The 26716-nt window shown below is 35.2% G+C and overlaps 4 protein-coding genes and 1 long non-coding RNA gene across 6 annotated transcripts; 3 read left to right on the top strand and 2 right to left on the bottom strand.

The window, feature by feature from the left end:
* The first annotated feature begins 1239 nt into the window (after window positions 1-1239).
* On the top strand, window positions 1240-7043 carry LOC105976899 (DDT domain-containing protein). Of its 2 annotated transcripts, none has more exons than XM_013002170.2 (11): window positions 1240-1435; window positions 2005-2167; window positions 2252-2424; window positions 3969-4378; window positions 4486-4573; window positions 4714-5060; window positions 5153-5511; window positions 5607-5766; window positions 6006-6167; window positions 6253-6341; window positions 6427-7043. In XM_013002170.2, the coding sequence occupies exons 2-11, from the start codon at window positions 2055-2057 to the stop codon at window positions 6575-6577; spliced, it is 2052 nt and encodes a 683-aa protein (XP_012857624.2). In that variant the 5' UTR covers window positions 1240-1435; window positions 2005-2054; the 3' UTR covers window positions 6578-7043. The 2 variants fall into 2 exon arrangements, with proteins under 2 accessions (XP_012857624.2, XP_088677928.1); XM_088821802.1 differs by lacking the exon at window positions 1240-1435 and adding an exon at window positions 1871-1922.
* Window positions 7044-7971: 928 nt separating this feature from the next.
* Window positions 7972-11826, bottom strand: LOC105976893 (GroES-like zinc-binding alcohol dehydrogenase family protein). The gene is made up of 8 exons (XM_013002161.2): window positions 11397-11826; window positions 10541-10676; window positions 10395-10464; window positions 10170-10263; window positions 8982-9195; window positions 8759-8900; window positions 8444-8614; window positions 7972-8373 (listed from the first exon to the last, which is right to left on the bottom strand). Exons 1-8 carry the CDS (start codon window positions 11704-11706, stop codon window positions 8182-8184), a joined length of 1329 nt encoding a protein of 442 aa, XP_012857615.2. The 5' UTR covers window positions 11707-11826; the 3' UTR covers window positions 7972-8181.
* A 1088-nt stretch (window positions 11827-12914) lies between these two features.
* LOC148768364 (uncharacterized) lies at window positions 12915-13936 on the top strand. Its single transcript, XR_016032827.1, has 2 exons — window positions 12915-13333; window positions 13546-13936. It is a non-coding gene; the product is annotated as an uncharacterized LOC148768364 (long non-coding RNA).
* A 4221-nt stretch (window positions 13937-18157) lies between these two features.
* Window positions 18158-23041, top strand: LOC105976866 (ENTH/VHS/GAT family protein). The gene is made up of 10 exons (XM_013002129.2): window positions 18158-18618; window positions 19484-19598; window positions 19778-19856; window positions 20002-20100; window positions 20190-20303; window positions 20955-21118; window positions 21237-21312; window positions 21666-21751; window positions 21905-22066; window positions 22262-23041. Exons 2-10 carry the CDS (start codon window positions 19498-19500, stop codon window positions 22740-22742), a joined length of 1362 nt encoding a protein of 453 aa, XP_012857583.1. The 5' UTR covers window positions 18158-18618; window positions 19484-19497; the 3' UTR covers window positions 22743-23041.
* A 1388-nt stretch (window positions 23042-24429) lies between these two features.
* Window positions 24430-26699, bottom strand: LOC105960453 (pentatricopeptide repeat-containing protein At3g26782, mitochondrial). The gene is given in 4 exon segments (XM_088821163.1): window positions 24430-24924; window positions 25075-25148; window positions 25470-26167; window positions 26169-26699. Coding segments are annotated over 4 exon segments (1305 nt in total). The 5' UTR covers window positions 26402-26699; the 3' UTR covers window positions 24430-24624.
* Between the last annotated feature and the right edge of the window lie 17 nt (window positions 26700-26716).

The following is a 26716-nucleotide window of genomic DNA, read 5'->3' as shown; positions in this document are numbered from 1 at the left end:
GTGTTAATTCTTGTGTAGACACATATTATAACTACTAAAAACAGAATAAATAACACAAGAAATAAATATGGACACAAAAATGACCTACATCCACGAGGATCTGCAAAACAAATTTCACTAATTCAGATTTATAGACTACATTAATAGGACTTATTAAAATATTAAAGACTCCATTTTCAAACCTTATGCCATTTTTATACACAACTCAAACATCTTATTTTGTAACGCAGCTCCTCTATTTGCACTTTAGTGATAAATATATCTTAAGATACTTTGGTGATGCATTAAATATTTTCTTGATTTTCTTTTATTTATTTTACATGTCATGCATTCATAAGTCGTATTCTTTGTCTTTCACCCTATTACTACAACTATTCACTTTATCTTTTCTTTCTTCACTCCTATCTTTTCACATGATTACTACTTCAAAACATTCATTACATATACTAACATTTGTTAAAAATGTTAAAAATAACTGTCTATTTTTTAAAATATATTTATTTCAATTATCCGTCTCTTTTTCAATATTGCATTAAATGCATTTTTCCATATTTTAATCTTATTCAATATTGCATTAAATGCATTTTTCCATCTTTTAATCTTATTAGTTCAATTCTAAGTATTAACTCTCTCTTATCATATTATTAAATAGTCAAGGTTATTTTAGTCATTTTAATTTATTTTTCCTCAAATCAAGACACATTAATCGAGATCCGTAATACTCGTACAAAATTGAAACCCGACAATTAATTAGGAACAAATGTTGTACTAAGTAATTATACATTGATTACTCGAGAGTAATACCAGTTAACTACCACCGCAGATCCTCTTCACGTCATGCATACGAAGTTACGCTCCACATTTCTCTGCACTAACACTATTACTACAACTGTTCAGTTCGTATATTTTATTTTACACTTATATATATCTTTACACACGATTACTAATCCGTAACGGATCATCGATCGTTACAATCATGTTACGAAACATATCTTCAATCCATATATAAAATGACATAAATCTTCAATGAATATGCCTAAGATTGTGCAATTGATTTCTAAATAAAAACCACTTATATTTTTTCAAAACTAAAACTCAAAACTTGCTTGTTTCAAGAGTGTATACAAAATGGGAATAGAAATTGCATAAATCATATATCTATTGATAAACAAATTATATTTAAAATATTATAAATAAAAAGAAAAGATTCAAAATCAATATAAATAGGCATGGTTACACACACACGTCAGTCAGTCTTCACTGGCGTAAAAGCGTAGCATCACCGCCTCCTCGTATTTCTTCTCCTTTGCCCCCGCTCTCTATAAATATATATATATATATACACGCACATTACACACAAACGCACACACATATATATATATACCATCAAAACCCTCACAATCGACACCTCAATCCAATCGATTTCTTCTCCCAGGTACGTTTCTGCTTCTCATCTCTCAATCAAAATCAACTCCTGGCGGGAAATAAATTAATTGCATGTGGAATTTTGTTGAATTTGTCCCTTTTTTTTTTTTGGTTAATTTTTTTTTCTCTTCGTGTTATCGGAACTGAATGAAAATCGTGTGTTTCCGTTTTGTACTGTGCTTCGGTGGTACATTTGTCTGTACAACAGCTATTGATTCGCTCTGCAGCTTTAATGCATGCAGATTTTTTTTTTTATATATTTACTTAGTGTGTTCTATTTTTTTTTTTTTTTTTTTGGTTTTGTTATTCGGAGTTATTCCAGTAGTCAAAATTGGGGTTCTCTCTTTCTTCATCTGGTTTGTTGTTGATATGCTTTCTTCAATTCTCGAACTGGGTGTTTGTTTTTGATTTATATGTGTGATTTTCCCATTCTATTGACGATTTTTCAGTGGGTTTTCATTATTGCTTTTTTAATCGATTTTGGGCATTTTTTCATGGTTTGTTGCTCGTGGGTTCTTAGTTGATTGCAGTTTTATTCTTCTGGGTTCCTGATCCATGTGTTTTTTCCTTGTTTTATAGGTTATGGGATTGAAATTTGAAGGAATTTGAGAGCGGAGAAGACTGAAGAGATGCCTCTTTATAAAAGAAAGCCATTTGATTTGGTTGGAAAGCCTGAGGATTTAAAGCCTCAAGAGCTTGTCTTTCAAATTCGATTCACAAAAGAAATTTTCAGAAGTTACAAGTAAATTCTATTTCTATTCAAGTCATAGAAATGTTGTTTTATTTCTTGGAATATTTCTAATGCCTGGATCTTAAAATGTCACAGTGAATATTTGAAGAGAATCAACTTCTATCGCAAAAGAGTATGGACATGCAAAGCTACGGGGAAGGGCAATTTGACCTATGAAGAGGCCTTGGATTCGGAAGAAAAAGCTTCAATAAGAATACAGAGTATTCCCATCGAATACATAGCTCCTGTTCTTCGTGATGTACAATTCAGTAAGTTCGCTGCCTTCTTGTGTGGGTGTGTGGGTGTGTGGGTGTGTGTGTGTGTGTGTGTGTGTGTGTGTGTGTGTGTGTGTGCGTGTGAGTGTGTATGTGTGCGTGTTTAACCATCTAATTAGATTTATGCTGAAACGCTTGGTTTTGTTCGTTCGTTTAGCAACTTTGTTGCTTATTTATTAAGTAATGGAGTGACAATTGTCAAAAAACCCGAATAATACGAGAAACTGCTAAGTTGTCGCGGGTTTCCTATTTGGTACATACTTGATTTTTTTGGTGGCTGTTAGCCTATGATTTATATATTTAGTGAACATCATTATGGCAGATCCTTTGTTCTGTCGAAATGCCGTTAATAATGTGCCAGATGGTGCATGAAGGGAGATATGGTTTAAAGAATAATATCTGTTTCCCCTCGTACGTGGATTACCAAAATCACGCCAAAGTAGACGACAAAAAGCATTAAATGATTAAATGTTCTTTTTTCAAATATGTATTTCCTATTAAAATGTAAATTAGCTCGAAGACAGAGAAATCGGGTTTCCAAAGAATTACCTCTGCTTTTTCCTTCCCAATTTTTGACCCCCCCCGGAATTATTCCTGAATAGCCAGTATTGTAGCTCAGGATAAATATTTTTAATCTATTGATTCCGGCTGAAATTCCCTTGGTTGCGTGTATTACGAGGCCCTTTCATTTTTTTTAGTTGTGAATGAACCCTATTAAATATCAAGTAGTAGGTTAACACTCCGAGATGCTGTAGAGTGGCATTTAAAACGCCATTTGGTAATCCAAATCATTTGTCTGTGATGCTTTAATTCGTCAATCTAGAAGTATACATGTAGCTGATCTAGTTTTTGATTTTACATACAACAATTTGATACGAGTACTTGAGGGGCATATTCCAAATGTAAATGGAGATTGCAGAGATGTCGTTTTTTGCTTCATTGTGCTGGATACCCCAGTTGTTATTTCCATAGGCAGAGGCGTTCATGGTAAGCTATAAAGGAAATTAACATTTAAAATTAAGCATAAATATGGATCATTGAGTTGATACCATCTATTGTTGGAATACCTAATAAAGTTCCGAATTTCCATCGTATCACAAATTAGTGTGTGGTGTTGAGGTACATATTTGCCTATTACTTAAATATATCCTTGCTAGTTGACTTCCATTGATCTCCTTGTCTTATGAAGCAGAACCTGCCCTTTATTTGTGTACAGAGTTTCATAATACAGATAGAGGCTTCATTCAGAACTTAGTTAGTCCATGACATTCAATATTTAAGTTGAACATTTTATGTCAAGATTTGCAATATAATATATTTACTTTTTTTTCGGGTGGCTATATTGCTTGCATCTTTCATACAAGGTAATCTATCTCTGGAAGGTGTATCTTTTATATGTTATACAGCGTATGGATTTAAGAACTGCGCTGTATTTGCTTAAATGGGCCAACTGATTTAATTGAATTCAGATGCTCCGTTTTACATTTTTCTGTAACTAATATTTTCTATATCTTTTAATTTTTTTAATCTACTGTCAGGCATGCTGAATTTAAAGGATCTGGTCAATTCAATCGCTGCGAAACTAGAAGGTCCATTTTCGGAGGGTGCTGAATTATATGGAAGGAAGGATGGACGTTTACATCTGTGCAAAGTTGTAAAAGTCGTTGAGGGTACTCACAAAACACAATACGAGGTCGAATGGCTCAGAAGCAGCGAGAAGACATTATTAAATGGCGATGAGTTGACTGGAAAGAGTCTGCCGTTTAGTAAACGGGTTCTCAAGGCTTTTATTAAAGACTCAACTTGTCGTAGTCTCCCTTGGGTTTTACATGAAAATTTAGCGAAGAAGCATGGGATCAAAACTTCTCCTTCCGGGGAACTAAATTTGAAATTTTCAATGCAGAATGGACTCCTAGTTTGTAGTAGGAAGAGGAAGAAAAGTGAAGAGGTACAAAAGATTGCGGTGAATTGAAATTCTGTTCCGTTTTAATCTTTCCGAATTCTTTCTGAAAGTTTTTTATCAGTGATATTGTTTTCTATTGATGTTTCTTTTAGACGCCAAGTGACAAGGAGATCAAGGTATATCATCGAAGGAATCAGTTATCATCTCAGCTCCCTTGGTATTCGAAGATTGCCAATGGAGGTAGGTTTTATTGGCTCGTTTGTATCATTATTTTTTCATGCTTTTCGTAATATTTTAGAGTCCAAGAGTCTAAAATCCTTCTATTCATCCTTTCTTTTTAACTGTGTTTCTTAGTCTTGCTCCCTTTTTATTACCTTCAGCGAATGAAAATCAAGAAGATCAATCCATTAAGTACCCCATTGAGGACCTGCTAGTGCAACCTTCTGAGGAAGATCGACTTTTGATGGAAAGGCCGAATCCTTGCAGTGATTTCAATGTGCCTATGGTTTGCGTAGGGGATCTTTTGATGGTGTGGGATTTCTGTGCTTCTTTTGGCAGGCTGTTGAACTTATCCCCTTTCTCCCTTGAAGACTTTGAGAATTCCCTTTGCTATAGAGACAGCACTCCGTTGCTCGTTGTGGAATCCTACTCCGCTCTTCTTCATTTGCTTGTAAAGGACAACGGGAAGTTCTCGATTGTAGTAGAAAACAAGAAAAGGAAGCCAAAGGTTTCAAAACAAAGAGAGTAATTGATGAATTTCTTGTCTTCCTTTTTTCTTGTTTCGGAGAATTAATATACATGTACTTTTTTTTCTGTCAGATTACACAGATTACCTGGACTGAATATCTATGTGATTTCATGGAAACTTTTTGTACCGAGGACTTATCGATGCACATAAGTACTATAAAGCGAGGTCATTATGGTATATTGGAGATTAGTGTGAAACTGGCGATTTTCCGTGAACTGGTTGCTCAAGCTTTGGAGACAGATATTGTGAAGGAAAAGTTGGATGAGTACATTGAAGAAAGACAGGCACTTGCTGCTGCACGGAGAGATGAAGCACTGGACGAAGGTAGAAAGAGAAGAGAAGAAAAGGAGCGTAGAAAGTCAGAAGCTAATGGCAAGGAAGTTATTCAAGAGAAAAGTAATGGGAAAGGGAACAATTCATCTGGGAACAGGTCGGAACTCGGAACTGATTTTGTTAGAAAAATAAAAATGAGTTCTTTTCTTTATTTCGAGTGTCAATGGGGACTAAATGTTCTTTGTTCGACAGTGATAATGAACAAGGAGATTCCAAGAAGGATTCTAAGAAACGGAAGGTTGAAGCCAACACCTCTTTAGAGGATGTTAATCATGCCTCTAAGAGAGATATCCACAAATTGATGAAAAATGAAGTCAAGGAATCATTAGAGATGAAGAGTGTCGAAGAAAGGGTGGGCCTCTGTGTGTGTGTGTGTGTGTGTGTGTGTGTGTGTGTGTGGTGTGTGTGGTGTGTGTGTGTGTGTGTGTGTGGTGGGTGTGTGTGTGTGGTGTGTGTGTGTGTGTGTGGTGTGTGTGGTGTGTGTGTGGTGTCTGTGCGCGCGCACTCAAACACTCATCTGCATATTTTTATTTATCTTGAAGAAAAGTGAAACAAAGAGTGCTGATACGTAAATCTCTATTCCTCGTGCAGAAAGAATTTCTTGAGCAGGAGATTGAGAAGAGAGTTATACGCAATTGCCCATTAGGCAAAGATAGAAACTATTGCAGATATTTGTTTTTTCGACGCGATGGACGAATATTCGTTGAGAGTTCTAACTCCACGCAGTGGGGATATTACCGAACCAAGGAGGAGGTATAATATTCCAAACCTGTACTACACAATTTAGGTTTTTCCCTCTTATTACTTGAAGCATTCTTATATCTCTTTCTCATGGCAGCTTGATGCTTTGATTGGCTCGTTGAACACAAAAGGTGAACGGGAGAGGGCTCTAAAGAAACAGCTGCTGAAATTTTACAATAGAATATGGTTGGTTAATAATTTCTCTCTCATTTAATATCGGATGGTTGGTTTTGATAACTGACGCTATTTTTTGTTTAATCCAATTTTGCAGCCTGGGAATTGAGAAAAGATCAGAGAAAATGCAGACGACGGTCGAAATGGAAGAGTCTCTGGTTCGAAGATCAACTCGTGTTAGGGCCCCACCAAATGAAAACCGAACGCTTTCATTCCTCAAGTATGCCAACAAGTGGAAAGATGTATAATTGTTTGACTAGAGAGCGAGGTACAGATGAAACTAGCCACCAGGTTAAGTTGGGAAACAGGAAACGGGGTAGAATCGAATCATTGCTATCCTGTTAGAAAAAAAAAAACCGTAGTGAGTGAGTTATATTGATTGGGATGCAATAGATAGCCAATACATAATTCTTTTATTGGAACGGAATTTTATGAATCTTGGGCGCGAACGACTTCGTCTTTAGTGGAATTTTGCTAATAAGACCCCATTAGTTGACCCAACATGTAGTTGCTATTCTTTATGTTTGTGAATTATTTTCTCTCCGAGTACAATTTTTCGGTCATGCTATTGCCCTTCTTTTTTTTCGTTTTTATTTTTATTTTTGTTATTACTCTTCTGAGTTTCAAATTTTATGGTATTGATTTTAGAAGTGTAATGGCATTTTTGTTTTCTGTATAAAGTTCCCATGCAAAGACATTTTTTGTGCTGTCTAAGTGTTTTTTTAGTGCACGAGGTGTTCTTTTCTGACACATATTTTGCCGGTTTGTTCTATGCTACACCCTGAGAACTCCACCGGATTATAGCGGGTCATACATGTATGTATATGGGTTAATACACTTTTTACACACATACACATGTATGTGTGTGATTGTGTGCAAATTAAAAGGGGAAAATTACTCGACGAAGTTCAATGTGTGTGGAAATGGTGTGGCATTTCGGCTTATGAGATCCTATACTTGGTGGAATATACTATGCGGTTTTAAACTCTAGATTTACATAAATAACTACCCACATACACACATTGATGCATGTTATTACGTGTAGATCAATTGTGCATTTCAATCTATCAAAAGTGTGCACAAATCAGTTAAGTGACAGAAATTATGTGCATTAACTAGTGCTGAAAGTTAGAACGGAATTTTTTTTCTAATTTTTGTTGATCCCGATCTGGGATTTTCTAATTTTGGAACATTTTATTTCAGTCCGATTTTCAAAATCAAATTTCCGATTTTTCTTTATATTTTGGGATTGTAATTGGAAATATGTATGTACAGCATTTTCAATTTTAATTTTCAAAATTATTCAAAAAAATTAATTTTCAAACATAGATTCAAATATTATATAATTTGTCACATATTACATGTTTTACTCGGTAAAAAATAATTAATTATCTAATTGATGTCTATCAATATGGTCTTTCTTGAAATTTTATGAAATTTCGAAAAAATTCCAAACCCGAGATTTTCAATTTTTACGATTTCTTAAATTTTAAAAATTCGAAACTTTTGGAATTGGAATGGTTTTCTAAATTCCAAATTTTGTTTGGGGGGAATCGAATTTGGGGATGACTTTGCATTCCCAGAAAGAAAAAAAAAAATCGGAAATTTGCAACGTAAGTTAACTCGGATACGCTCCATCGACTTTCACCCCTAGGTTGAACCAACGGCAACACATTGAAAAGATACCATGTTTTTGGTACAAACAAGAAAATGCTCACATTTTAAGACCTGAGATTATTGCTATTATTACACATTCTCATGACTAAAACAAAAACAAGTCAAAGGTTGCAAGAAAGTGATGGAGACAATACAGAATATAGCTTCACAAGAATATATGTAATGACCTTCTTGATCACATAATCTCGACCACAGCACGCCCTACGATATTTCCATCGTCAAGGTCTTTATATGCCTGGCCCACTTCTTCAAATTTCACCTTCCTCGAAACGGCAGCCTCGAGATTGAATATGCCTCGTTCCGCCAACTTCACCAATTTCGGTAGATCTTGTCTGGCCCTACCTCCATATGACCCGATCACTTTTATCTGCATTAGAATGATTAGTTTTACTGTTCAAGAACTTCGCATGGATGAAAGAGAGAGAGAGAGTACACACCTGCCTGCGAACCAAGTGGTTTATATCGATTTCCCCTTTTGCCCCTGAGAGGGTAAGGCCAATCATTACTGCCTTTCCGCCATCGCGTACACTTTGTACGCATTGCAAAAATGTTTGTGGCCTGCCCAAGGCTTCCACAGCTACGTCTACACCCCTCCCCCCTGTAATCTCCTGTTTAAATATCACAAAAAACGGGATTTTGAGAACCGTATTCCCCCCCTTCAAAATGATCGCTCGTTGATGGTTTCTTGATCGGAAACAGAGAGAGAGAGTTAATTGCGTCAACTCATTAAAAGTAAAGATAAGAGTACGTACTCTGATCTTAGCAACGGCATCTTCCTTTAGTGCATTAATGGCATGAGTGGCTCCAAATATCTTCGCTTTCTGAAGCTTCTCATCCTGAACATCGACTGCAATTATCTCGGAAGCCCCAAATGCCCTTGCAATCTGCAGACAACTGTTCCATGACTTACATTAAAACGCAGAAGATTGATTTTTGATTTTCGATTTTCGACAAATGAGGTTTTGTTTTATTTACCTTGAGCCAACACCCCCGATTCCAATGACGGCGACGGCATCACCGGGACGCACCTCAGCAGCATGAGCCATTGCACCGTAGGCAGTAAAAACCGCACATCCTAATATAGCAGATTCTGTGTAAGGCAATGACTTTGGCAATATCGTCAACCCGTTTGCGGGTACCACGCAGTACTCGGCAAGACCACCCATGCTGTACATATAAACTGGCTTGCCTGCAAACGAAGCAACATATTACGGACCAAATATTTTTTATTACCGGGTGAAGAGTGACAATTAGATTAAGAATACTACAAGTTGGTCCTAATACATATTATCATAGACACATGCCGAAGAAAAGAAAGATTTATCCAAAATCAAGCATCAATTTAAGCAGATATTGTGAGGAGAACTTCTTATCCTACACCTATAAAGAAATGATGATCGGCTCTCATAGAACTATATCGTAGGGGTGTTCATTCGGCAAAACTGTACCAAAATTTCGGTACTTCGAAAATTTGTACCTGCACTGAATTATTCGGTTTTTTCGGTTCGGTACCGGTAAAACCGAAAATATATTTTCTTATTTTATAAAAGGTAAAAAGAAATATTTAAACTAATTAATTCTTGAATTTGACATTCAAATTTCAATAGTCGGCGGCCCTAAAAACAAAAAAAATATGATTATCAATAGAGGCTAATTTGTAAATAATGGGAAAAATTATCAATCTATAAGCATTTTATAATTTGCTATAACCTTAAAGGATTTAAAAAAACAAACAAACAAAATATATATTAAATATTTCGGTATTTGGTACGGTACGGTATACCGGGCTTCAATACCATATACCGTACCGAATACCGGAATTCAAAAAAAATTTACCGAATACCGAAATTCAAACAAAAAAAATTACCGAATCCCGAATGCCGAATTCTCGGATCGGTATTTGGCACGTATCCAGTTCTCGTTCGGTATGGTTTACCAATCGAGTGAACACCCCCCCCACTCTATTGTAACTATTGTTGCTCAACAACTAGACATTCACGTGTAATGATTCATGTATTTGAACGAATCACAATTTCATCGAAATAGAATATATATATACATATATAGGACACATGTACTCGAGGAGAATCCCAAATGTACAAGGAGATCATATGCAGAGTTGTACTCAATGTTCTTTAAGGAAGAGCTTAGTTAGAAATGTACCACTGTTTCGGAGAAATAGCCTTGTTTCGCCATCATAAAGTGTCCCTTTCGCTCGATTATAAGCAAAAAAAGGCTCGCACAAGTCATCTTGACCCTGTTAACATAACAGACGTACGTAGCCGGTGAAAAAAGCGAGTAAGTAATGCTAACCCGGTACGGTAACTTAGCTTATGATTTCACGTGGAGACGAACACCCAAAGAAGGGCAATCTCTCGACTTACGTGCCTTAGAGCAATAGAAACAACTTCCACAAGGCATTATGAAAGCTCCAACAACTTGAGATCCGACAGCGAATCTGGTAACGAAAAATTAAAATTAGTTTCTGCCGACCACACACAAGTGTAAAAAGTGAATATAATTTTTGTTCGGACCTTTCGATGGTTTTACTATCAGTGTGTGGGCCATGTTCAACCACCTCACCGGTAATCTCATGGCCTACAACACAGGGGCTCGCGAAAGGAAGCTCGCCTTTCATCACATGCAGATCGGAGTGGCAAACCCCACAGGCTGCGAAAATATTCAAACAAATTATTCAAATTAAAGTACAGTTAACCCCCCTGGACTATAGGCTTCGACCCAAAATGCCCCCTCAACTATAAACTGGGACAGTTTGTACCCCTCCGTTAATGTGCCGTCTGCAAACTCTAATTCGATTTAAAACCCCCAAATTCAAATTTGAATCCATCTTTCATTGCTTTCTGCCCCAAATCAAAACCCATCTTCTCCTACTAACATACATACCCATATCTCTTTTTTCATTTTCTTTTTCTCTCCCTCGCATTCACATAAATTTCTTCTTCTTTTTTTCCTTGCGGTTCGCAGCCGGCACTTTTGTACTCCTATACGCATCTAAATATCATGATATGGATACAATTGTAATCGAAGCGAAACTTGGTGAAAATTTCATGGAAAGAATTGACAAGACTGCTGTTTTGCCCGTGTCAAGACTTCTCGTTTTTTACGAAAATTATCGAAATCTCTCCTCCGGCACTTGAACTCTTTTCTTGTAAGTGATTCAAGATTGAATTTTTTATGAGTAATTTCTTGAACTACTTTTTTTACTAACACTGTAAATATTTTTGGCAGTTATTAACGTTGATTGTGTTACTGAAGGGTATAAACTCATCTGCAATTAGTACATTCACACAACAGAAAAAAGTACAAGCTTTGCAGCATAATGTACAACAAGTAAATTGAGGATTAAAAAACACAACCCAAATTAATTACCCTTGGTTTTGATCAGAACTTCGTTGGCCTTAGGGCGGGGCATCTGAAAATCTTCGAAAGTGAGGGGTTTGTTCTTCTCCCAAAACACAGCTCCCCGCATGTACGACGGTCCGCCGCCGACGTGGTACCCCGCCGCCGGCATGGTGGTTGTGCCGCCTCCTTTACTCTCCGATCCTGAGCTTGAATACCATCTCCCCAAATCGGAACAATTGGCTGAATCGCGCAGCGAATAATTGTAGGAAGACGATAGCGCCGCCGTGCGCCGGCTGATCGCCTTGCGGAGAAGAACGGAGCTCCGGTGAAAACCCATTGGAAATATACACGGTTCGTGCAATTCGGAATCAGCGTCTTCTTCAGATTTAAGAATTTCTATACTCTATATCGGAATTGTTGAGGGATTCAGATATATATATATATATATATATATATATATATATATATATATATATATATATATATATATATATATATATATATATATATATATATATATATATGTATCTTTCAATGATGACGTGTAAGCTGAATTTCTTAACGTTATTGAATATTTGTCAAGTGGGGATTGAAGTGACGATAATCGAGGTAGCGCACCAGTCTTTCTTTATTATTTCCCGGCAGCCCATGCCGGCCTTTTATTTTAGAAAATAGGTTTTTCCTCCTCTCAAGTTGGCACTGATTACACATTTGGTCCCCTATGTTTCATAAACATACATTTAGTCCTTCATGTTTCATTCAACACTTTTAGTTTTTTTTTGTCAATTTTCGTTAGTACTAATGGAATCGAGCTTGTGCGCTTAACTGAAAGACTAACGATAAATTAACATAAGGCTAAAAGCGTTGAATTATTGAAACACGAGGGATTAAATATATTTTTTTTTTGAATATAATGACCGAATGTAAAATTAATACAAATTTTGAAGGATGAAAACTCTATTTTTCTTATTAGTAATAGATAAGATAGATGTATTGCTAAGATAGATAGATTTATTAATTTATCATTAACTTTAGTAGTTGTACAAAATAAATTTATCTTCATTGAAGTTGTAAAGCGACATTTGATATAAAATAGTTGTATTTGCTAAAACGGCACTTAAAAAGAAAAAAAAACAGTAAGAAATACTTTTTTACCCCCAAATCCTATGACATGATTAATTAATCAAACTAAATAATTCGTATCGTAAATTATTTGATTGACTATGAAAAATAATATAAAACATACTCCGTCCGTTCCTAAATAAGTGTCTCTTTTCATTTTTCATAAAGATTAAAAAACTCAATAAATATATCTTGATTTTAAAAAATCATATAAAATTGACTAAAACAATCTTTATTATTTAATGATTTATAAGAGAAAATTAATAATTAGATTTTTATTAATAAGGTTAAAACAGGAAAAATGCATTTAATGCATAATTGGAAATCTAAACTGACAGATAATATGGAACAAAAATAGGGATAATTAGCGAAAACCCCCAAATACATTTGACTATATTAGAATGGATATAACCTCATTTTACATATTAGTGAGAACCCCCTTATTTTATATTTTAATTTAACATAAATTAAAATTTTAAGTGGTGTGTCTATATTACCCTTAATTATTATATAAAATCACCAAACCCTATTTTTCTTCTTCATCTTCCTTTTCTCTCCAGCAGCCGCTATCTCTCTCTCGTTTCTATCTCCAACTCCAAACCAGATCTCATATGCCCATCGCCTACCTCAGTCCACCACCGTTGTCGCTGCCCTCCGTCCACCACCGCCGTCGCTGCCCTCCGTCCACTCCCGTCGTCATCACCCGACGGTGCCCTCGTTAATCCTTTACTGTTTTTGAGTCTCTCCAAATACCAGAAGCCGTCATTCAATAGGCAACAATCTCTCTCAGATTGCCTCGAGTCGCGGCTCTTGCCGATTCATTCAGCCCGAGGATGAAACCGGTAATAAAAAACACCGACAACTTATGTTTCGAGAACTCATCAGAGCAAAGCTGTTAATTCATCCTATCTGTAGCCAATTTTAGATCGAATTTTCAGATTCGGTTCAGATCTGTATTCATGATTTTCGATAAAAATGTGGTTTGTAGTTGATTTTCGATATATTGTGGAGTGTAGTTGATTTTTTATATTTATTTTCTCTTAAACCATTTTAGGCATCCGTAGCGGCGATCTGATGTGGCAGAGTGGTAATTGGCGGTTGACGTAAGTGATTTGCGTCCTTTCTTCACCTGAGAGTGATTGGCATGTAGAAGTTGGGGAGTGGTTAAGACGGCGGCGATAGAACAAATCACCCTCACAACTTTCGGATTCAACACATGATCGGTGGAGATATAGCCCTTTCTCGATGGATATGCGACTGTAATGTCGAGGATCTGGATTCAACTATAGTTGATTATAATTTCTCTTAAATTGACATTTTTTATTTTATAGTTGATTTAGATAAGTTATAGTTGTTTTCGATTTTTATAGTTGGTTTCGATAATTTTAAAGTTGATTTGATAATTTTTTAGTTGATTTCAATTTTTTATAGTTGATTTTCGTTAATTTGTAGTTGATATAATTTTAGTAAACCTGCTATTAAAAACGACTATTTTTTGTGATTGTTGGTTCGAGAAATAAACGAACAAAAAAAATAGTTGTTTTCAGTAACCTATAGTTAATTATGGAAATAGTTGATTTCGGAAATAGTTGATTTCGGAAATAGTTGATTTCGGAAATAGTTGTTTTCGGAAATAGTTGAGGGAATAGTTGATTCCGAAAATTTTATAGCTGTTTTCAGAATTTTATAATCGATATGAAAGCAAAAAACTGGAAAATAAAAATAATAAAATTGGAAAAAATATATTTTTTAAAAGTATTAGTTTTTAAATAAACAAACGAATATTATAATTAAAAGAAAAAAAATGAAATAGATATTAAAGTAGTGGAGAGAGAATAGTAAGAAAGGGTAAATTTGAGAATTAAAAAAAGTTGGACCTATCATTAATAAATGAAATGGGGTTGTACCCATCTTTATTAAAAAAATGCTAGAGGGGGTTCTCACTAATAGCCCCATAAAAATATTTTAAAAATTATTGTGGAACATAGGGAGTAGATTATATCATAATAATACAATAAACATGTAAGAGTTAATATTGTATAAACCATTCATTCAAATAAATCTAAATTCAAGTTTCAACATTAAATTATTCACGGGAACAAAAGTCAGTTTTTAAAAATGCTAGTCTCGATTTTATTACATTTACTAATATAAATTGGTTTTAATTGGCCGAACAATAGAATTTATATTAAACATTTTTTTGGATTTGCCTTATGATGATGCTAGAGTTAGATCACCTTAGAGAGTAGAAGTAGGATGAGCTGGAAGAGCAAAGTGGATCACTGACTCACGAGCTTGATGACCTTGAGATACCTGCAAACAGAGAACACGTGAACTAGGCCGGGGTTGATCCGGCGGAAACCCCTCCGACGATCAAGTCAGACGTGCGGATAATGGAAATAGTCCAGAGAATACTTATTGTATTATTGCTCAGTTAATAGGACGTACCTCAAGGAATGAGTTCAAACCTGTATTTATACCTCATTGATTGAGCTGAAGTTTAATTAGTTGAGATTATCGGACCAAAACCTTATTTGAAGGTGATTGGGCCTCGGTAGTAGTGGTCTTCAATATTGGGCTTGTGGATCAGTAGGTAAATAACTTGTAGATCTATTGGGTTGGCCCAATCAGCATATCATTATGCATATCACCTTAGTTAAGAAAAACAATAGTTAATACAAATAAAAAACACATGATCATTGTTAGAAAATGTGCTGAAAATCACACAAATCACCCTTAAATGTGCTGAAAATCGACAAATCAACCCCAAAACAAATATTGTAATTATCATACCATACCGCGATATTGAACGATATTTACTAATATTTGAGAACAATAGGTACATATGACAAGTTGTATTATTTCTATTGAAATCGTAATCGTATCCCAATAAATATCATGTTATATTAAGATGGTGAGTACACTAGATGGATTGACTTGAAAAAGAAAAAAAGAAATTCTTATGATGTAATCCCAGCAATCTCGTACTCGACTGCTCGATTGGATTCAATTTAAAGTAAATTATATCAATTGGGAGAAATAATTGAATTGCCTAACAATACTAAGTTTCACCTTAATTGATCTGCAATTACTTTATCAATAGACCAACAAGTGCTACTGCTCCTTTAGAGATAAGGTTGAGCATAATTAAAGGAGCCCATAACTGAGTCCCTTTACAAACACACACACACACACACACACGCGCACACACACACATGTGTGTGTGTGTCGTGTGTTTATATATGATGTTTCATCGATTGGGTTAGTTAGCTCACGGGTTGTAGAGTTTAGAGTTGGCTAGGAATGATGTAGGTGCCCCTGCACGGTTATTTGTGTGAGTTTTTTATCGTTAATTTACATACACCGGTGCAGGTATGTGTGCATATGAATTGCATAAGTTTGCCGGGTGTATTTCACCCATGGTATAAATGAGTGTGGCACGTATAACCTATATTTTGTCTAGAGGTCGATCATGCTCTAAAACAACTTAATGGCGGTAAGCTATCTACAAGCACCTATAGGCAATAAATCACATACATGAAATTGTTACGAATATTTATAGTTGAACATTATAGGGTTCTTCTATTTAGAATTTGAGCGCTCGACAAATATTTTTCACATCTTTTCATGTGTTTGAGCCAACTCGAGTTAGCTGAATTTTGGTCGAGTACGCCTAGCCCAACATAGTCCAGTTAACTCGGGTCTTGTTGGGGTTGAAAACATCATTTTTTTTATATATATTTTTCTTTGCAAATCTTAAATGTAAATAAAATAATTTTAATTAAGATTTTCTATAAGCCATAAGAAGACATAATAATCAAGTAAATTTGGTAATAATGGACCAACAAGATTGATAGCCCTAAATCTAATGTATGATAATGCATCCTTATCTGGGAATACGATGCTACACCCGGTGATTTTCACTGGGTGGCTCTTTTCTTGACATGTGTCCTTTTTTATTTATTTTATAATTATAATTCTAAAATCTATTGGGCCATAACTGAACCCGAGAAAAAATCTTATTAATTATGGTGTCTGATTATATTCACCGGGTGTAACATAGAATTTCCCATCCTTATCGGACCCTCTCTCTACTCTCTCTCTCTAGTTTAACACACGCGCCTCGAGTACACTATGATCCACTACTCGCAGGTCCCGTATGGACACATGGGGTTCAATCATTTGAGGCGCTTTTTAATCTGTGCCGCTTTGTTTTCTCACGGGCCATTCATTTGCTGCCACGTTTGCATATGGCTATGCACAGTTCACAAGTTATCTCACCGTCCTACTGAATTTAGCAGCTTTTCTTTTTCATTTTCTTTTCTTTTTTCTTTCGCCACATGGCTGTGTACTAGTATATATATACTTTATTTATTAAAATATACACTAAAATATAAATATTTTTTTGAGAAGACTCAAATCATGAACTTTGGGCAGCTTAATATATTTTTTTCATACAGTGGTCATCAAGGCGATTGAAGGCGAGGACGAGGATCGATCGCCGTTTGGAAATCTTATTGCGGATATTCATGCTATTATACCATATTTCGAGGTTATCTCTGCTCTCCATATACGTCGGAATGGGAATGGTGCTGCTCATGCTTTAGCTCAGTTGTCTTTTAAAGATCCGACTCTTTCCGGTTCTTTGCCACTGGAAATTCAAAACATTGTAATAGTTGAATCAATTCTCTGATATGAAATTTTTCTTTTCTCAAAAAAAAAAAATATTTTTTTTAAAACGAAACTTATAATTCAAAATTAGAGATATCAATGCTATCAATAAATACACCATAAACAAATCAACATTTAGCTGGCTACGAGTGGAAATTGGAATGAACTTTTCGATTTTCGTTGATTTTGATTCGAAAATTTTCAATTTTGGAACAATATTTTTCATTCCGAATTTGTTCCGATTCCATTTTTTTTCAAAATAATTTGGATTGAAATTGGAATATATATGAGATTTCGGGTTCTGATCCGATTAAAGTGCCAAAAATATTCCGATTTATTTTCCAAATATTACAGTTAAAACACAAAAAAATATGTATTTCATATTTAAGGTGAGCAAAAATTGAAAAATTCAGAATTTCACTGATTCCGATCCAAATTTTTTCTGATTTTGGAACAAGGTTTTTCGTTCCAATTTCTGAAGCTATGATTTCCTATTTTTCACGATTTTTTTTGGAACTGAATTGGAACTACGGCCACCATGTGAGGTAAAGTCAAATTACGAAACCCCCTCATTTTTGGGTAATTACAGCCACCGACAATTATGTATTCTCTTACAACAAAACCCCTTTCAGAGATACATTTAGAGATGTTCATTTGGTAAAATTGTACCGAAATTTCGGTACGTCAACATTTCATGTTGTTTACCAAACCAAAATATACGATTTGATTCGGTAAATAATCGAGTTACATAAATTTTATTATATTAAAAGAAGGGGGATGCCTGTAATTAACGAAACAGAAGAGATTTTTTTTTTATCGTAATTTGACCTTACCTCACGGGTGGCCGTAGTTTGTTTTCTATTTTTTCAAAACGCTGGATTCGGATGTGAATAATCATAAATGGTAAACCATCCTTAGTAAGGGTATTTTCGTCCAAAATTAAATGAGTGGAGTGCCGCTAGCCATTCTTGTACAATTAGCGCCGCTATTGATCCACACACACACACCGCCCCTTTCCTTTCACCTCTGCTAGGAAATATATTATTTAAAAAAAAAAAAAAAAAAAAAAAAAAACGCGCAGTGAATATATAAGGAAATACTCCAAACAGAGGATTCTCTCATTCAACAGCTATCACTATATTAATTTTCTTACTACAGCAAATTAAATTAAATAAAAATAAATAAATAGGTGGGAGAAAAAGTTCAACATTATGAAAAGAATATAAAGTCCCGTAAAGCAAATTAAATTATAAAAAAAAAAGAAAAAAAAAGAACAGTAAGCAGAGAGAATCTAGAATTAATTTCTACCCTTCTTTATGATTGATACACATATGTATACAGTTGTATATACGTGTCATCAATGATTACAGCTATACACACATATTAAACTTGATTTGCTGCTTCTGCTTCTGCTTCTGTTCTTTCGCTGCTTTTTTGCTGCTGGTTTTTTACCCAGGTGGGTTTTTTAATTTTCTTGATTATTGATTTCATTGCTATGTGTTTAGTTTCAGTTTTGTGTTGGATTGTCCGATGTCGTTTTGTTTAGGTTGCATTGCGTTTTTTGTCTCAAGAATTTTGTGAGTTTCTTCGAGATCTGAAGTTAAATGGGCTGTAACATGTAAAGAAGAGTTTTTTTTTTTTTTTTTTTTTTTTTTTTTTTAATTTTAAATTTTGGGGAATGATTGGCTATGAAGAAAGAGATAAACCCATTTCATTTTTATTTTATTTTTTGAATTTGAGAAAATTATTAGGAAAAATGAATATGAGTAAAGATAGCTGATTATGGTGTTCTTGAATTTGTAGTTGCTTGAGAATTGAAAAAAAAGGTATGGAGCACAATTGAGCCTATCTCTGTGTGTGTGTGTGTGTGTGTGTAAACATGTGTATTATGTTTGATTGGCTGTGATCTTGCTGATTTTGAGCCTATCAAAGTTCGTTTACTCAATCGGTGAGAGTCGACAAGAATCGAGTGGCGGGCACGTGTTTTTTAATTTCGGTAGAATTTTTTTTGGGGGTACCGACTTAAAACGGTTGAATTGCAACTAGTTCGAAACCTCTCTTTCATCGGACAAAAAAAAGTTGAAAAGAAAAAGGCTTATGCTGCTCAAATTAGTTAACTTGTCGCTTAATTTTGCAATAATCGGGAATTCGATTGACCAATGTTGAGAGAATATATCACGTGGTGAATACGGAATATAAATGTTGACTCGATTGACCGGCAAGTTCTCGATTGAATGATAGGCCTTTATTAGTTTTGTTGCTTTCTGTCAAAGTAATAAACTTTTCATACATGTTGATTGCTTTGTAATTCGTCCTTACAGAAGGTATTGTAAATATGGCTTCTGAACTTGTTAGTTCCGCAACGAGCGACAAACTCACCGAAATGGATTGGACAAAAAACATCGAGATTTGCGAATTAGTTGCACGTGATCACAGGTAACTTTTACTACCTTTTTTGCCATATGTTGTTTAGTCACGCGATTTTTCGGGTCGTTTATTACAGTCCGGTCTTAATTTCATATTTGCATGGAAATTTCTGCGCAAAACGTCTCTTTTATTTATTTATTTATATTATATCGGCCTTTAAATTATAATTGGTTTGTTTAATTATGCAGACAAGCTAAAGATGTTGTGAAAGCTATTAAAAAACGCCTCGGAAGCAAAAGCCCGAACACTCAACTCTTGACCGTTATGGTGAGTGTTTATATATATATATATGGAAATACTTTCATTTGAGTGGATGATTTTCGTCTCGATTCCTTTAATTTGTTGGAAATATTAATATTAAAATAATTCACCTCACTAACTCTCGACAAACACCGTTGATTTAATTCAACAGTTGCTGGAGATGTTGATGAATAATATCGGAGAGCCTGTACATAAGCAGGTTATAGATACGGGAGTTCTGCCCATACTTGTGAAAATAGTTAAGAAGAAGGTGGGCATTTTCCGATTATCTGTTTCTCAGTTATCGGCTTTTTTAAATTTAAATACTTTAATTTAATATTCCGGCGTCTCGTTTTACAGTCGGATCTTCCTGTTCGGGAGAAGATATTTTTGCTATTGGATGCTGCTCAGACTTCTGTTGGTGGAGCTTCCGGAAGGTTCCCTCAATATTATAATTCATACTTTGAATTGGTGGTAGGTGCTCTCTTACAAACTATTTTTTTTTACCGTCACTTGGATCGAGAATATATTTATTGCAATAAATAAGTAGAAAGTATTTGATGGGGTCGAAAAGTTCCGTTTCTGTATTATTTATGTACTATTTGTAGGGGTGGAATCCGACGGATCGGAATTAGCACCTTCATAAAATTTCCAATTTTTTTCGGTGGTGCTAAACTAATTCCAATTCCGTTCAAAAAAAAAATCAAAGGAAATCAGAATTTCGGTAACTGGAATGAAAAAAACGTGTTCCAAAATAAGAAATTTTTGGATAGGAATCGTCGGAATTCATAATTTCCATTTATAATATAAAATACATAATAGTATTGAAGTTGTAAATGTAATTTTCAGAAAAAAGATGGAATTTTCGGAAATAATTTGGGAAACTACAATTGGATCGGAAATCGGAATCTATTATGTATTCCAACTCCATTCGAAAAAACAAGTCGGAAAACGAAAATCAGAACTTTCGGAATTCAGAATGAAAACTTTGGTTCCAAAACCGGAAATATTCGGATTGGAACCGGTGAAATTCAGAAATTCTGGTCCAATTTCCACCATTACCCAATACCTTCTCGTTTAAACAATCATTCTAATCAGTGGCTAAAATTGAATACCGTTTTGCAGAGTGCAGGAGTGAAATTTCCCGAGAGGACTCCGAATATTCCGAAACCTAATTCTACAACAAGCGTGGATAAGTATATTCCACCCGACAAGGAATTTACTACTGCTCCTCATTCCGAAAGAAACGTACCGCAACCACAGGCTCAGAGTGTTTCTTCTGATTCAAGGTATCACGTTATGTAATGTGTACTTCCCTGAAACGACGAAGAAAGACGCACATTCTCTTACTCCGTTTTTTCATTTTTTATTCATCTCGTTTTTTGACAAGTCACAATTTTTGTGCAGTATTCTTCAGAAAGCCGGAACTGCATTGGAGGTATTGAGGGATGTCCTAAATTCTATCGATACACAAAACCGAGAGGTATTTTCACTCTTTAAATTGTACTCTTTTGTTGACAAGGATAAGATCGATTCTCTCGATTTGCATTATCTGTATGATAGATAGTTGGATAGAGGATAGATATACCAAACGGGAAGCTCGCTTAATAGAAGAGAGAAAAAAGGCTCGATTTTTTTTATTTTTTTTGTGCTGGAATTCGAATCCTATACTAAAAGTCAATAGACGGGGCCGTGGATATCATAATTTCATGTTCAGAATGCGTGAATTAAAACACATCTCATTACTGATTTCCCAACCGAATTTTGGGATATTTGAATTATTAACTCGTTCGAGTATCACTCCAACTTATTTATTTATATTTTTTTTTTGTCCAGGGGGCAAAGGATGAGTTCACACTAGATCTTGTGGAGCAGTGTTCATTTCAAAAGCAACGAGTAATGCATCTCGCGGTTACTTCTCGGTTAGTGATTCTCACCGTAGATTCTTAGTCAATAAGATTAACGTAGCATCATTTATATGTGGTGACGTAACCCATTTTCTGTTGATGCAAGAATTTGTGATTTGTTGGAAGATTTACAGTTGATATGTGGTATTAAAGTTTTGATCTTTATAGGGACGAAAGTGTCATTTCAAGAGCAGTTGAGCTTAACGAGCAGCTCGATAGAGTGTTACGGAGGCACGACGCTCTTCTAGCCGGCAGCACAATGTCCATTTCAAATCACATCGACCATATACAGGAAGAGGAAGAAGAAGAAGCTGAACAACTCTTCAGAAGGTATTCATCGAATCTTTCGGGATTTTTATTTTTTTATTTTTTTATTTTTTATTTTATTTTATAGGGTAGGGTGTCTTTAAAAAAAAAAAAGTCGGCTCGTTTTCTGTATTAGTGCTTTATTTTGATATGGTTGTAGATATTCGTCAAAGTTCTGTGATGATTATATTTACCGATACTACTTTGTGTGTTGAACAGGATAAGAAAAGGAAAAGCTTGCGTAAGACCCGAAGACGAAGACCACCATACAGATCGACCATTGGGATTGAGGGGCCTACCCGTTCCTGGAGAAATGCTCCACCGCCCGCTCATACGGCCGCTTACCGTGGAGGCTCAACGAGAACCTGTACGGCCACTTATCGTGGAGCCTCACCAAGAACGTCTCCCTGTACATGTACGACCACCAAACGTGGAGCCCAAGCCAGAAATTACGATTAAGCCACTGCATGCGGAGTTGAATCAAGAACCCAATAATAATAATAATCATAATAATATCGGTAAATTGGGGGTTTCAATTCCACCGCCACCTGCCAAACACGTCGAACGAGAGAAGTTCTTTCAGGAGAACAAAGCAGATGCGTCTTCTCTCAACGGCCATATTCGCAGCCTCTCGTTGCACAGTAGAAACGCGAGCAGCTCACACAGTGGGAGTGTAGATTTTAGCGACAGGGATAATTAAAAGAGGCGGTTAATCATTGCGGGTGGAAGACCTTTTTTTTTTTACCCTTTTCGATTTGGTTGGATTTGTTTTGGTGTTTTCGTGTCGAGTTTTTATATCGGAGTTTGAGGGTTTATAGTTTCTTTTGATGCAAAAGGTTGTTATCCTGTACTAATGTATTTTGATTTGTGTCTTCCTTTTTTTTCTTTTCTTTTTTTTGGCTTTGACTGTAAGAGATGAACTGATGAGATGGTGAATGTATGCTATATACTTGGTAGAGTGTATATGAAATAATCTTTATTTGTTTATTTATTTTTAAATATACGCGCATCTATATAAATGCGTGCGTGCGTGCTTACGTATGCGCGTACCGTGAACGTCGTGTTTGGTGTATTTTATTTGATGTAGCGTTTAGGAGATGAAATGATTCAATGCATGTTATATTTCCAGGTAATTTGAAATGGAGGGAGTATGTTGCCAATTAATTAGGATAAATTCTAATCAATCCTGACGTATACTATAATAACTTTAAGGTCCTTGTGGTTTTGATAATTACAAACATCCCCTGAAGCCTATTACATTAGTACATTACTATCACTTCTAATTTTGCCAATTGAAAAGTCATGGTTTCTTCGCTCATATACGGGCATGATATTTATTAAATTAATTATTATTTTTACTTTTGAAATGATATCCCATGCATCAGACATGGAAAAATGCTAGTGATATAATAATATTAAAGTCTTTGTTGTATTCGTTATTACAACCACCCCTCATGCTAATATTTTCTAGAGATGATTGTAATTATCAATACTACATGACCTTAAAATTAGTATAGCAAACTACAGGGAGTTAGTTGTAATTTACCCTAAATGTGTATCATCCTCTCTTCTTCACACCTCAAAATGTGGTCCACTCGTAAAGGTCGTACGATAAGGATTTGTCCACCAAAAATTCACTGCCACTGATTTTGTTTCTTCTTTTTTATATTTTTTTAATGTTAATTCTATAGCATATTTGGAAAAATAATCCCAATTTTATCATACGAAAATTGATATAATTATTCATGTTTAGATTTTAATTAATTAAATTACATCACAATTTATTATTATTATTAAAATAATAATAATAATAATAATAATAATAATAATAATAATAATAATAATTATTATTATTATTATTATTATTATTATTATTATTATTATTATTATTATTATTATTATTATTATTATTATTATTATTATGATGATTATTATTATTATTATTATTATTATTATTATTATTATTATTATTATTATTATTATTATTATTATTATTATTATTATTATTATTATTATTATTATTATTATTATTATTATTATTATTATTATTATTATTATACACATATGTATTAATTAGTAGGGGTAATATGCTAAGAGCCCCTCAAATCAAACCTAATTTGAACTAAATGACAACCTTAAATTTAATCTTTTAATTAAATCCCTATTTTCAAATAATATATGAGCCACATCCTTTAATTTTTTTTTATCCCTAGTTTGCCCTTATACCCTAAGGGCCTCTTTGGTTGGGAGGTTTGGATAGATAGCTATGGATGGGAAATGGTACACTGGGACTAAATTGTTGATTCACAGTGAGTAATCCATTATTTGGTTGGAGTTATGGGGGAGAAACTAATAATATCTGCAATAATAATATCATGTTTTGTTTGAGTGATAACACTGTTTTCTATGGATTTTTTAGGTAAATTACTGGTTTGCCCCTTTTAATACATTTATTAATTAATCGATTCTTTCTCTACCAATATATCCCCTCTTCTTCATTTATATTTGGGTACAATCTTCTCCGGAAGAAACCTTAATCTCATGCGATGTCTGTGATTGCGGCAATTTAAAAGATCTTCAATTTAAAAGCCGCTGATGAATTCGAGCAAATAATTATCCCAAAAAAATTTTATGATCGAATTTAAAAGAAAAAAAATTGAATGGAAATTTAAAATCAGTAAACTGTAAGCATGCACATGAGAATCAATTACATTCCCGAAAATCTTCATCTTCCGAGTAGAACCAGCATACAATTCCTCCAAGCTACACATGAGCGCGTTCTCCACCGGCGTCGCCTTCCTGGATCCTCCACCGCCGCCGCCGCTAGGAAATTCTCTAGCTCCACCGCCGTTCATTATAGAGAAGTAGCTCACAATACCAAATAGAATTATTGATCAAATTCAATTCCTGACGTACAAAATAGGTAATCAATCCCACAACACAAACAAGATCAAGAAAAAAACACACACACACACACACACACACACAAAAAAAAAAACCAATTGCAACGATAATGTAACAAGAAAACGAACCTGCTTTAACGAGGCGATGTCCATCCATGAATTATTGAATTCCTCGTCCAACAATTCGACATCTTCCAGGAATACTACAAATTGAAGAAAAGAGTCGCCATTTCATTTCATGCAAATTAAAATTTGAATTCAGAAGGTCGAATAAAGATAGTGTAGTTTCGATAACTAACCCATTAGAAAATATTCGCTGGTTTTCTTTCTCAGATATTGCACCAGCTTATTCGGGGATTTTTTCGAATTCTCGTCTCTCTCATTAACTGTCTCACTAATGTCTCGCTAATGCAGATTCCTTCCAATCTCCAGTAGACGCCATTACACCCGATAACTGTACAAGAGCACCGAAATTTCGAGGATCGAGCTCGATAATTCTCTTGGCAACTTTCAAAGAAAATGACTTTTCGCCGTTTTCGATGCAACCTCCAAAACCGCTGACCACATAGTTGCATCGGACTGAAAAGGAATCTCACCGATAAGATCAATTGCTTCTTTCAGACAACCCGCTCTAGCAAAAAGATCGATCATGCAAGAGTAGTGTTCAATACCAGGATTGATGCAATACTCGTTTTTCATTATGTAAAACCATTTTTTCCCTTCTTCGACTAATCCACAATGATCGCAAGTCGATAAAACTGCAGTAAAAGTAACTTCATTAGGTGTAACATTCACTCCTCTCATTTCTTGAAACAGAGCCAAAGCTTCGACTCCGAATCCATTTGTAGTGTAGCCCACCAACATTGAATTCCATACAACCTCGTCGAATTTCGTGATTTGGTCAAATATTTTTTGACCGTTTCTTACGAGACCGCACTTACAGTAGAAGTCTATAAGGGAAGTTGCTATGACCTGGTCGGAATCTACACCAATGACAGTAGCTCGAGCAAAAATCTGTTCGCCGAGTTCGAGCGATGCAATTCCAGCACATGCAATAATTGCACTAGCTAGGCTGTATCTATCCATGCTTAAGTTGTTGTCGTTGTTCATTGTGCAAAAGCGTTCTAATACTTCCACAGCATAGCCATTCTGACTCAGATGCTGCTGATGGTTGTTGTAGTAGAAACTCTGGTTCTGGACGCGAGAGCTGCGGGGGGAGGGGGAATTGGCCCGATTTGAGGCTCTCTTCGCCGTAGAAATCATAGATCTGGCGCTTCTGAAGGTCGATGAGTACATCGTAGGCTTCGGAAATCTGCCTGAATTTGGCCTCGGCCTCCTGCTTGTTGGTGTTTTTGTCGGGATGCCAAATCATGGCGAGGCGGCGGTAGGCTTTCTTCAAGTCTTCGTCGCTGGCGTTGCGGTTCACTTTCAGGATGTTGTAGTAATCAATCCCCATATATGTATTCCGATTTCGATTGTTGAAATTGGGTTTTTTTTTTTCTTAATTCCTGTTACGGGAAGTGATTGATTGCAGATGTGAGAGGAGGAGGGCGGTGGTGGTGGGCGGGGCTGCGGTGGTTGAAATTGAGAGTAGTAGAGAAATTGGGTTTGAACAAGGAAGGTGGTGACGAGGTGTGAGATTGGGAAGGAGGAAGAAGGTGGGATTATTTTTTTTAATTTTGTTCATATGAGTTTTTACCTGGAAAAAAACTAGGGCACGATGCAAGAAAGGGGAAGATGAAGATTATAGTATTTATACCTATTAATTTCG

The sequence above is a fragment of the Erythranthe guttata genome, chromosome 8, assembly GCF_056151865.1.
Source record: "Erythranthe guttata isolate IM_541 chromosome 8, IM_541, whole genome shotgun sequence".
Lineage (NCBI taxonomy): Eukaryota > Viridiplantae > Streptophyta > Magnoliopsida > Lamiales > Phrymaceae > Erythranthe > Erythranthe guttata.
This window is presented reverse-complemented; position numbering and strand designations above follow the sequence as displayed.

Coding starts and splice junctions, on each gene's coding strand:
- LOC105976899 (XM_013002170.2), top strand. CDS start 2,055: ATGCCTCTTTATAAAAGAAAGCCATTTGATTTGGTTGGAAAGCCTGAG. Junction 2,168..2,251: donor GAAATTTTCAGAAGTTACAA/GTAAATTCTATT, acceptor AAAATGTCACAG/TGAATATTTGAAGAGAATCA. Junction 4,379..4,485: donor AGAGGAAGAAAAGTGAAGAG/GTACAAAAGATT, acceptor TGTTTCTTTTAG/ACGCCAAGTGACAAGGAGAT.
- LOC105976893 (XM_013002161.2), bottom strand. CDS start 11,706: ATGGGTTTTCACCGGAGCTCCGTTCTTCTCCGCAAGGCGATCAGCCGG. Junction 9,196..10,169: donor GCTATTTCTCCGAAACAGTG/GTACATTTCTAA, acceptor CTTCGTTTGCAG/GCAAGCCAGTTTATATGTAC. Junction 8,901..8,981: donor ATCGGGGGTGTTGGCTCAAG/GTAAATAAAACA, acceptor GTCATGGAACAG/TTGTCTGCAGATTGCAAGGG.
- LOC105976866 (XM_013002129.2), top strand. CDS start 19,498: ATGGCTTCTGAACTTGTTAGTTCCGCAACGAGCGACAAACTCACCGAA. Junction 19,599..19,777: donor TTAGTTGCACGTGATCACAG/GTAACTTTTACT, acceptor TTAATTATGCAG/ACAAGCTAAAGATGTTGTGA. Junction 21,313..21,665: donor TCGATACACAAAACCGAGAG/GTATTTTCACTC, acceptor TTTTTTGTCCAG/GGGGCAAAGGATGAGTTCAC.